This window comes from Rousettus aegyptiacus, unplaced genomic scaffold (genome assembly GCF_014176215.1).
Source record: "Rousettus aegyptiacus isolate mRouAeg1 unplaced genomic scaffold, mRouAeg1.p scaffold_m13_p_18, whole genome shotgun sequence".
NCBI classification, from domain to species: Eukaryota; Metazoa; Chordata; class Mammalia; order Chiroptera; family Pteropodidae; genus Rousettus; species Rousettus aegyptiacus.
Genome location: NW_023416293.1, coordinates 548,718 through 561,044, shown reverse-complemented (window position 1 = coordinate 561,044; position 12,327 = coordinate 548,718). Strand labels below are relative to the sequence as shown.

Genomic DNA, 12,327 nt, shown 5'->3' with positions numbered 1-12,327 from the left:
ATTTATTATGAAACAGTACATTTGCTAAATATTAAGAAGGGATGGTCACATTTACACAAGCCGCCACTGCTCCGTGTTCCTCTTCAGCTGTCATTCCATTTGAATGTTATCTTGTCATTAAAACAGGTTTTCTCTCATTATCGAAATTACCTATTGAAATTAACCTAGAATATCTTTATTTGCCTTTGGAGTTATTGACAATATTCTCATATTAATCTGACTTTTCATTTATAAAATGATTTTCTCCTCCTAGGTGTTTGGAGTAGATGACAATCAGGATTATAATAGGCCTGTTATCAATGAAAAGCATAAAGAGCTGATAAAAGATTGGGCTCTCAGTTCTGCTACGGTAGTGATGGAAGAAAGGAAGCCACTGAGTACACCTGGGTTTCACAACTCGGAGGTATACATCTCTCCCTCGTACTTAACTTTGTATATGCATAAGATGTAAATTTTTATTGTTTGTATTTAAGTTATTGATATGTCTCCTGTATAGTTCTTCTAAAAACTAAATTCTCACAAACTATTTGTTTCTTATTAAAGCCTAACATTGTTTTTACAGTAATTCCATTTTAGTTTTTTATTATGTTCTTTTAAATTAATAGTTTTTTTGTCAGTGAGGGAAAATGTTAACTTTCAGTAAGCAGTTGATAAGCTGTGTGCTCGCTACTCTGGTTGGCATATGACAAAAAATATCCACAACTGATGCTTTCTAGGAGGTCAGGTATTTGGAATGAAAAGACCTATCATACCAGGAAACATACACAAGGTAGTACCAGATGGATAGAACTTATCAACCTGAGTAAGTGGCACTGCAGCACAGCCAAGGATGGGATCAGAATAACGTGAGATAATCACGGATGGCTCGGTGAAGATAGTGGCAGAGTCGGTGTGGTATGGCAGGGCTAGAAAGACCAGAGCTGCCATGTCTAACGCGATGCCTCGGACTCAGTCCCTTCCCCTCCCGTATCTTCAGTTTTCTCGTCTCCCTCTGTAAATGGTATTTTTAGTAAGATCCGCTTACAGGGAATTTAATAAAGTATATAAAGCACCCAGCACAGTAATTGTCTGAGATCGATGCACTTAACAAATGATAATTTCCTTATTGGAAATTATCTTAGTATTTCATTTCACACTGGTGTGTCAAAAAGAAATCTAAAAAATGCGCGTAATTTTTTAGTTTTAATTATAGTTATATTTTAATTATACTTTATTTTTAATTTTATATTTTGTTTTAATTATAATTTTATTTTACAATGTTTTAATTATAATTTATTCAGATAATAAGAACTAACATTCAGTGGAAGCTTTCTGTGTACTATTTTACCAAGAAGGAAACTCAAGTATATAGTAATTAACTTGGCCAAGGTCTTAAAACTAGTTCCTTGTGGAGCCAGAATTCGAACCTTAAGCAGCCTCGATGTCTTAACTCATTCTCTTATCACACTATACTGCTTCTCAGGAAATGAGTTAATTTAAAATGTACAAATGATAAATATAAAATACAAATAAAATCTTAAGGTTTAAGTAAAACAAAATATGAATAAGGTGTTATATTTATATGAACTGTAAATAAAACATTTTTTATAGACAGGAAAATATACCTATATGTTAAAATTTCCCCTTTATGGTCAGCCAGTTCCCGAAAAATGTCAAAGCAGTTACTGTAGTTTCGTATTCTTTTTTCCCCCTTGATCTTAGAGAATTTGTGCTTAATTTACGAATGGAAAGCAAGTGATATTTGAGGCAATGTTTTGATATTCTTATTAATCTAGGAAGGAGTCTGGTGAATGTGAGCTTAATCAGACTCCCTCTTCTCTCTTTCCCCTTAACCCGTCTCAAGTAAAATTTGTATATAGCCCCAGTATGTATGTGCCTTTGAAGAAGTCACCTAAACAGGCCATTAGAACAGTTTCACAGAATGGTTCTACGTAAGTGTGTGCCAGTGAAACCCACTTCATTGTGGGCATTCCTAGCGTGGTGTAAATGGCTGTGGTACCTCCTTCAGTGCTCGGAACTGTGGGCACAAAATCATGAAAGGAAATCCGAGGATTCAGCAGGCTTGGTATCCTTAGCCTTCACTGTATGTATGTCATTCTATATACTTACTATTTTAACCCATTATTCTTGAAATCATATAATATATAGTCTGTATGAAATATTTACTTCATCAGTTTTTAGCCTGACATCATTAATACAGTAAATCTGACACTTTTAATAAAATGTTGTCATTCTAGTTTCACTGTTAAGCCTTGGCTTAGATTTTTATTGAGGAAATCATTTTTTTCTATACTCCCTAGCTTTTCCATTTTAACTGCCTAGATGGCCTGCTCGTAAGGATTACCATTATATGTCTGTCCTTAAGTCTGCGGAACCATACCATGAATTAAAGTCCATTTCACCCTTGACTATGAAGGTTTAAAGAGCACTCGCTGTAAGGACACATCTAGACATGGGCTGGTCCAAGTTCAGGCTGATTACAGAAAAGTTTTTAAAGGTTGTGATTTCTACCTCTTTCTGAAAATATGTAAGTGTCATGGAAAGACGTGTAAAGTTTTCCAGCTTGTTTTTTGAAACCCCTGAACACGTGACCTGGCAGATGTAATGCTCCTTGCGACTCTGGCACCATTTGGTTCCTGGAAACGTGGGAGGTGGAGGACAGCGGAGGAGTCGCCCTGCACCTCGCCAGCCTGTGGCCCGCAGCCGAACCCTCTCTGCCACTGTGACTACGAGGACGCGGTGGTCCACCCAACTCTGCCCAGCGGAGTACATTTTAAGCTCCAAGAGTTTATTTTAGTGCCATCGTTAGTCATTAATAAGTTGAGAACATTATGCTACATTCACAGTAGTAATAAAATTTTGTAGTTAATAGGGGTACCTAGAGAAGTTTCATTTTATATGAGGAAATTTAATAAATAATAATATAGCAATAAGAGCTTTAAATACTGCTTTGTATGACGGGTTAACGTGACTAAGTGGAATTCTGTTTTTACAGGAATCAGATTTGACCAGACTGTATTATTTCATCTTATTTTTCTCCTTTAGGAAGGCACATCTTCATCTGGAAGCAAGCGTTGGGTCTCACAGTGGGCTAGTTTGGCTGCTAATCATACAAGGCATGATCAAGAAGACAGGATAATGGAATTGTCTGTACCTGTTTCTTTAGAGAATGGTATTTTCTCTCTTGTGTGTATGTCTGTGTGAATCATACATCAGTCTTTAAAAAGCAAACTAAATCTTTACTGAGAGCTAGTTATTATTTATTAATTATTAATAGTTATTAATAATTTACTGAAAAGTAAATTAAACCTAAATAAACATTTTTATTACTTTTAAATTATATCTTTGTGAATTTAAATATAGTTTCTTTAAAAAATAAAATTATATGCCTCTAATGATATTATTAGATTCAGTTAATTATGTTGTTAATTAAAAATAAAACCCTCTAAGAGAACTTTTATGTGGCATTATATCTGTATTTTTAACTTTGTTATCATTAGAAATAGAAAAGGAAATGTAGTTTGTCTCTGGCTTATGACACCCCAAAAATCTGGCTTAGGAATTTTGTAAACATTAGTCAGCGATTATTTGAGCAAGTTACATGACAGTATACTAGAAAAGTTATGTCATTTATTAAGCAGAAATTATAGGAGTAATTGATAGTATTACCAGAAATCTTTGGAAAGACAGAGTGATTTGCAGATTGGTTCACAGAAGCTTGGGAAACAGAGAAATCAAGTAGAGGAGTGAGGTACACTTAGAAAAGAATCCACTCTAAAATTATTAACTATTATCTGTGGAAAGCAAAAGTCTACCCTTGTCATAAGAAATTAGACTGCTTGGCCTTCATTATCTCATTCCCTGTTCTAAGTGAGTTTTTTTTAGATAAGCTGATAAATCCACTTAAATCTAGTGTTCTTGTGAAACATTGAGTGAGTTAAGAGCAGGACAGTGTGAGAGATGCTGGGAAAATACAAAAAGAAAAATAGCTATTACATTTTAGATGCTTCAAGTAGCACTAAGGAGACAAGACATGCAAAATAAGATAACATGGTTAATTGCTAAATTAAAGTTAAATCAGTAAGTTTAGTTATTTTCTTGCATCAGAATCATTGTATTGCTATGAAATTTACATGCTATACTTTCAGCATTATAAAGTACAGGAGAACCTACAGAAGCTATATCTAGCATCTTTTTCCCCACTTGTCTTCAAAAGAGTAGAATTCTTTATATGTTAATTTATATCTTTCTGAAAAGATATATTCCTTTTTTTTTTAGAAACATTCTGTTTATTCAGGAAAATCCTCAAGTATTCTTAAATTCTCTCACATGGAAACATGAAAGTATTTACTTTCTCACTGGCTTCTACTTATTAAAGAGAAAGTGATCCTCTATTTCTATATGAGGCCTTAATATACTAGACAACCATAATTTAAAATCCCTCTGTAAAATTATGACAGGTCTTGTCACTTTTTTTCATACTTATAATTTCAAAAATATTGTAATCAGCTCTGAATTTGATTTTTAGAAAACCTTGTTAAAGTCCTGTATTTTCTCTTTTACTTAGGAAATCCAGCTTGTCATTCTTTCAGGTAGATAATAATGCTTATTAGAAACTAAGTATATTCTTCTTCTTTACTGCATAATTGAAAGTATAGCAAATAAACTGTTTATTAGTTATTCTTTGTGCAATTCTATAATAATACAAGTTAGAGCCTATTGTCTTGAGCAAAACTTAGAGGATAGGATAAGTTGCAGAAGCAAAAATGAACACAGTGAACTTCCCTGCCACAGAACACATCAAAAGTCAAAGAGCAGCAGGTGTAGGTTTCTGATCAGATAACCCAAGTGTTCATCCCATACTGTTTGCTTTCCTGACTCCTCTATCAGTAATCTGCCCATTTGTGCACTTGGCATTACACTTGCTTGTCAAGTTACTCTGTCACAATGCTGGCTTATTTATTCAAAGCGTTATTTTATACTTAAGCCATTGCTTCACTTGCACTTCAAAACCTAATGCAATATGATATACTTTTCATTTTTATTTTTTGCGCTAATTCCTTTTTTGTGGTTTTACTTTCCAGATGCAGATATCAGCGAATCTGGCATTTCGGTGAGAAGCAGCAGCTCAGCAACTTCCGTGGCTGGTCAGGGAGAGCGACGGAGACGGGCCCTTCCCCAGCTTCCACATGAAGAGAAGGCTCTCGAGAGCTCCAGAGCAAAGGTTATGGCACAGAGGTCAGAGATAGGAGAAAAACAAGACACAGAACTTCAGGAGAAAGAAGCACCAACACAGGTATACCAGAAAGATAAGCAGGATGCCGACAGAGCTCTGAGTAAAACGAACCGGGCAGTAAATGGGGAGACGCTTAAGACTGGGGGAGAGGCTAAGACCCCGCTGCACTTAGGCAGCGCCCCTTCCGGAAAGGAGAAAAATGAAACCGAGAAGGAAGCTTCTTTGGTAAAGCAAACATTAGCTAAAATTCAGCAACAAGAATCGAAGGAACAAGCACAGTGGACACCTAGTAAATTATCTTCAAAAAACGTTTCGGGTCAGATAGAGAGATGTCGGGAGGAATCTTTGAAACAAGAGTCCCAGCCTCAAGAAAAAATTCCAGGACATTCTGCAAGCAAAGGAGAAAGAGTTATACAAAATGAAGGCAAGCGGAGAAAAGCTGAGGAAATTCTGAAGAGTCACACTTCAAAGGGAGGAGACAAGAAGGAATCCTCCAAGTCATTAGTGCGACAGGGAAGCTTCACTATAGAAAAACCTAGCCCGAACATCCCCATAGAACTTATTCCCCACATAAACAAACAGCCGTCATCCACACCCCCTTCTTTAGCGCTCACGTCCGCCAGCAGATTGAGAGAAAGAAGTGACTCCATGGATACTGATTCTAGTATGGACACTACCCTTATTCTGAAAGACACAGAAGCAGTGATGGCTTTTCTAGAAGCCAAGCTGCGTGAAGATAATAAAACCGACGAAGGCCCAGAAACTCCCAGTTACAACAGAGACAACTCTATTTCACCAGAATCTGATGTGGACACAGCGAGTACCATCAGTCTGGTTACGGGAGAGACCGAAAGAAAGTCAACCCAGAAACGGAAGAGTTTCACTAGTCTCTATAAAGACAGGTGCTCCACGGGGTCTCCTTCCAAAGACGTTACAAAGCCATCAGCTGGCGCTAGGGAGAAAACAGAAAAGAAAACAAAGAGTCGTTCCTCAGATGTCGCTTCCAGAGCAGACAGTCGTAAGTTCGTACAGTCCAGCGGAAGGATGAGACAGCCTTCGGTGGATCTAACAGACGACGACCAAACCTCTAGTGTCCCCCATTCTGCTATCTCTGACATCATGTCATCCGATCAGGAGACTTACTCTTGCAAGCCTCATGGAAGGACTCCACTTACCTCAACCGACGAGCATGCGCATTCCAAACTGGAAGGGAGCAAAGTGACAAAGTCTAAGACTTCTCCCGTGGCGCCTGGCTCAGCCAGCAAGTCGACCACTCTTCCTCGGCCACGGCCTACGAGGACTTCCCTCCTGCGTCGAGCACGACTGGGTGAGGCTTCAGACAGTGAACTTGCTGATGCTGACAAAGCATCTGTTGCTTCTGAAGTGTCCACAACAAGTTCAACGTCAAAACCTCCCACAGGAAGGCGTAACATCTCTAGGATTGATTTGTTGGCTCAGCCTCGTAGAACAAGGCTTGGCTCTTTATCAGCTCGCAGTGACTCGGAAGCAACAATCTCTAGAAGTAGTGCCTCTTCACGGACAGCAGAAGCCATCATCCGAAGCGGAGCCAGATTAGTACCTTCAGATAAATTTTCTCCTAGAATTAGAGCTAACAGTATCTCTCGACTCTCAGACTCCAAAGTCAAAAGTATGGCCTCAACGCATGGCTCTCCTTCAGGTAAATTGGATCCAGAGTTTTTTATGATATTAGCCTATTTATTTTATGTTTTGGGACTCCTTTTTTAAAAAATGGGAATATTCCTAAAATAGACAACAGAAAGGTTATTGTATAGAGAGGGTTTTTTCCCTATTAAAAATCATCTGATTTAGCTTAGTAAATAGACAATTCAGAAGTTACGCATACTTCCAATTAATGTCCTGGAGCAAATTAGTGTTTTCAAAATTGGAGGTATATCGAACTGATTTAGGGGTTTTAGTGAGATATCTGGATTTGTATGTCAAATTAGATTAGGAATTATCTGGTTTAAATAATAGGAATGAACATCGTGCTTATAAAAGCAGGTGTTTACCTTTTAAATCTCACCTAATCCAAAGCCCTTATGAACCTGAAGAAAAGCAGTTTATGTACCCTTTATGACTCTTTTCAGTGCTAAATGAAATAATATTTTACTCTTTTTTACCCTTAATTAACCCTATTATTTTGAAATGTCTCAGATACCTTACTTCTACTTTTAATAGTTAAATTCGTTTATGGTTGTAGCAGGTGAAACTAATTTTTAATTTATTTCAGTGGAAGAAGATGGATTCATGAGATAATTACTAAGCACATACGGGTCAAACTGGGCTGTAGAAATTTAACTGGTTTTGAGCATCATCTTGTTAAAGCACTGTTATGTTATTAACGATAGTAATTAGCTGTCATTGAATGTAATCTTTACCAAAGCTACTTATTCCTCACCAGGATTTAATTACTTCTGGCATATCTGTCTCTTTATACACTTCATATTCAGAGCTGAAGCCAGTGAGGATACATGGGCGACCAAGGAGTACTGAGACAGATATCTGTGTGTGTCCTGTAAACACGGGCTCATTACTTCATAATCAGCCTCCTGTGTGGGTGTGGCCGGACAGGCCGGTGGTGGGGGCCAGCTGTGAGGGGACTTGAGGATTTGTTAGTCCTCACTCAACAAGCATCTCAGTGAGCCCAAAGTCCTGAGTTGAGAGTGAGGGGAAAGTTGGTATGCAGGCTCGTCTTTCTATTTTACGTCTACCACGATAATAGCCTACAAGACCCCAAACCAACAGTACTTTGTGGGGTTTTTTTTTTTGGGGGGGGGGTTGTTTTTACTTTTTAGTCCTCCGTTCCCTTCACTGCTGCTCTCCCCCACTCCGTGCACATTTCCATCTCTCCCCCGGTCAGTGGATGTGGTGGTGATGGTCATAGTGTGCACAGGCTGAAGACAGATGACATAGAATCATGTTTCCAAAAAGATTAGGTGGTATTTTTCTTACTACCCCCTTCCTTGTTTCTACACCTCAAGCTTTGGTTGGTGGTTCATAGATTTATCGCCACACATTTTTAAACTACTGTCTTTTGGTTTCTGTTTACTCAGTGTTATTCTGTTGTTCCGTATGGCTCTACCTCTTCAATTCACATTTCCTTTGTGCTGCGTTGTGTGGTGTGTATTCTGATGACATGTCTCCTGTCACATTGCTCATTCTATCACTTCATCTTTACGTGCATAAAAATGTCTAAGCGTCCTCCCGTTTTAACCTGGGCTGTAGCGTCGGTTGCATGTTACTGAGTTGCATGGAACAGCTCTTCCTTCCGCTCTGGTTCCCTAGCTCTTAACACGTGAGTGACCTGGTAGTGTTACTCAGTGCTTAACAAACCAGATGTGATTACTTCAGAAAGTCTAAGAAACAGCTGTAAGATGCCATATTACATAGACATTTTTAAAGATGTTTCATTTTTTGCTTCTTTGAATACAGAACTTCATAAACATGCAGTTTTCTGTGTCCAAAAAGTACCTTGAATTGCTTAATGAAATTCTCTAAGGCAAATTGAGGTATGTGATTTTAGCCTTCTTCATACTTAATAGCAATATATTAAATAATTAAAATCATGGAATTTAACAGCTAGAAGGGTTATTCAGTTTAGAGAACTAAGGCCGAGCGATGAAATAACCTGCCATGGTCACATAGCAACGGCAGAGACAAGATGAGGATCCAAGGCTTTTAAGTTTTAGCCTGTTTCTTTTTCTACCACATCTAGTCTAGCGCTGAGAAACAGGCTTTATCCACTTGTATCCAGGCTACGAGAGGACGGCCAGACTGTACTGGATTATTGTCAGTAGTACATACAAGGTCAATATGCAATATAAAGATTTTGGTACTGTTCACTACCATCTTTGTAATTCTGTTGTTTTACAAAGTTTATGTTCTCTGTTCGTCCTTATGAGCCTAAAGCCGTTGTGACTGAGGATTGTGTATTCCGATTGTCTCACGATGCCCGTTCACAGCACATATCTTACCTAGAAAGACAGCGGTCAGGATCCTTCATTCAGTGGGAACATTAAAATAGTTACATGGGGTAGGCAGTAAAAAAATAAACATACTTTTTGATTTTGCAAATTGAGATGCCTTTGATATTATGATATTTCTACTTAAGGTACTTATACCTTGAATGGAAAAAGAAAATAAAATTCTTAGCTTTTGAAATATAACTTAAAAGAATGTGAAATCATACTCATCAGGGTTGCTGTGCACTGTAACTTTAAAGATATTTGAAATATCTGAACCTAGAGCCTGTAATACTGTCCAAATTGGCATATGTAAAAAAAAATTGATAATATATTAAATTTCATATTTTAGGGTATGCCTAAAAAAGTTGTTCAGAGAAATGTATATGATAAAAATAGAAAAAATGGAAATCTCTTTTTTAGCAAATTTAAAGTTTCTTAAATATGTCTTCAATTTGGTGTGATTTGCTTTTAGTTGAACTAGTTTTTCCCCCAAAATTCCTGCAGTGATCCTTTAATATCAACTTATATTGATATATCCAGATCCATTTTAATAAGATATATTTTAAACTAAGTACCCCGAATTATTCAAACAGCAACTGGTTTTCACGATGTTTTAAGCACATATTCTAGAAAACAAAAACATCATGTTGACGACCTTAGGATTCTCCTAGACTGCTTGCTTTCCCTTTTTATTTCTAGTCCTCAATCAAAATTTATCAGTGGTAGGAATTAAATGTTGGGCATGCATGGCTCGAGTGATTTCCTTTTCCAGGTCAAAGACCACTACAGAGCATTGTCAGGGATTTTTTTTTCCACAAATGATCTTATTGCTATTTGTTCCTAAGTATACACATAAAGCGTATTTGCGATTTAATTTCCTATAAAAATATTGTTATATAAAGTATGAAGATGCAGTGTTTGTTGTCTGAAATGCTTTGTTACATCTGTAAGTGTGGATGTGTTTTAAAGCCAAGAAGTTTCGATAACAGGAAAAGAAATCAGAGCATTCACAGAAAAATGATCCTGATAACTTTTTCCCTTTTATAATTCTTTAGACATCATAGTATATTTTTATAGTGAATATAGTTTATTCCACAAGGGGAATTATTGAATAATTGTATAACTAAAATAAGTTTATAATCAATGTAACTGAAATAATTTCCAGGTTAGCTACAAAAGTAATTAAGTCCATCTTAGAACAACTCCTTATATGTTATTCGCCAACCAAGAAACCTCTTAGAGATGGTCATTTCAAATACCTTCAATACATATTTTTAATTTAATGATTTATCTGAAATGTTTTAGTAGTGCCAATATAGCAAATAAGCCTAAAGGTAGAAAATTAAGTTTTATTCTGTAAGTGATTTCACTTAAGCAGAATAAAATTCAAGAAGTAGTAACATTTTTCTTCACACGTAGAAATCAGAAAATCTGTCATTCTATGAGAAATTGAGGATGTCTGTTTTTTTAATTCGTTTAACTGGAAATGTAAAAAAAAAAAATAGAGATTTTTCTAGCATTTACTTATAAAGCAATTAGAATAGCAAGGAATGAGCTTTGAACTCTGGCTTCAACTTTGAGTTAAACAAGTATGACCTCTCTGGGCCTGTTTCTTTTCTATAAATTGAAGAATTTATAGAAATTATTTATTATTTAGACTAATATCTGAGGTCATTCTATTCTAAAATTCTATGAAATAAACAAGTATCGAGGAAAGGTAAAAACATTATAAATGAGGTTTCTTCTGCAGTAACTGGCAGGTTATAGGTTTTTTTTTTTTTTTTTTTTTTTCAGCTAAATATATAGCTGCTGCAGTTCGGAAGCAAAGATTAAGAAAGCAAAAGGTGTTGAAAGAAATTCTTTGAGAAATAACAGGTTCTTATCATGAGGCCCTGGCATTAAACTCCTTTCCCAGACCCCTTTTCACCCACAGTCATTTCACTCCATTTCTAACTCCTCGTTGCTGTTACACAAGCTAAGTGATGTCCAGGTAGCCTGAGCTTTGCTTCATAGTACACTGTGTAGGATGTTTTCCACTGGTAAAGATAACCCTTCATTATGTGAAGATTAATCATATCTTCATCCCTTATTTTGCCCTCAATTTTAAAAGAACCAACCTAGAAATATTTCCTTTCAGTTTTTAAAATATGCTTTATTCTTTTGGTTGCTATTCTTCTTAAAGATATTATCAGAAGCTTCAGTATTCTTACTGGCTTCTTAGGTAGACCTATAAAAATAAGTGGAAAGTTTACGAATTTCTTTTGAAAAGAAAGTTTTTCTTTTATTTACTTCTCTAAAATTCCACTGCAATTTTCTGATCTTGAGACTCAGACTCTTACAAGTTAATTCTGTTGTGGCTCTGCTTATCTATTGTCAGCTGACAGTTAACGTCACTAGCGCGTGGTTCTGTTTCTCATTCTGCTTGCGGGTTCTCTGCCACTCACGAACCCACCGCGTCAGGTACTGATGCCACTCTTCCAAATTACCTCTAAGTGACCTACTTCGGTTCCCTCGTACCTGCTTATTATGGTTTCGCGTCTTTTGCAGTTCATTAAAACTCTTTGTTACTGGTATTGTTTTCTCTCCAAACAATTTTCAATAGTAGGTGTGGTTACCACAGTTTCCAAATCAAAAATCAGGAAATTTAACCTAATGATCTTTTTTTTATTTATGAATTTCCTTTTGTGAAGAATATCTAAAGGTACCTAAATAAACATTTAGTATTAAATAAAATGCCTTTATTGACAAGTACAAATTTGTTTTGCCATAATTTCTGATTTGGTTTGTCATTTTTAATTGGTTTGCTATATTTCTAAATTTTTTCTAAAACCTCTTTTGCTGTCGTTCCCAAACTTTTCTTACAGTGTTTTTAAGTCTAAGGATCAGTTCAATTAAGGGAAGTTTTCAGAGGTCTAGAAATGAGTAAATTTCCACCATGATAAAAGTGTTGTTTATGTTCAGATGTTATAATGTTAAAATCAAAAATTTTACTTAATCTCCCCTTTTAAAAAACTTCTGTAGTTAGTTACCTGGGGTTCTATATATTGCATCCACATACACTTTTACAGAAAGCCATGAAGTTCCTGCATAACTTCATTCTCACAT

The 12,327-nt window shown here is 36.3% G+C and overlaps 1 protein-coding gene across 10 annotated transcripts in view; it reads left to right on the top strand.

The window, feature by feature from the left end:
• The window catches only part of CEP170 (centrosomal protein 170), a 117,866-nt gene that overhangs the window by 79,213 nt on the left and 26,326 nt on the right, over positions 1-12,327 (top strand). For all 10 annotated transcript variants that reach the window (XM_036235345.1, XM_016151237.2, XM_016151236.2 and 7 more), the window contains 3 exons: positions 254-403; positions 3,046-3,172; positions 5,085-6,914. In XM_036235345.1, the coding sequence (XP_036091238.1) occupies positions 254-403; positions 3,046-3,172; positions 5,085-6,914 (2,107 nt within the window). The remainder of the gene's footprint in view (positions 1-253; positions 404-3,045; positions 3,173-5,084; positions 6,915-12,327) is intronic.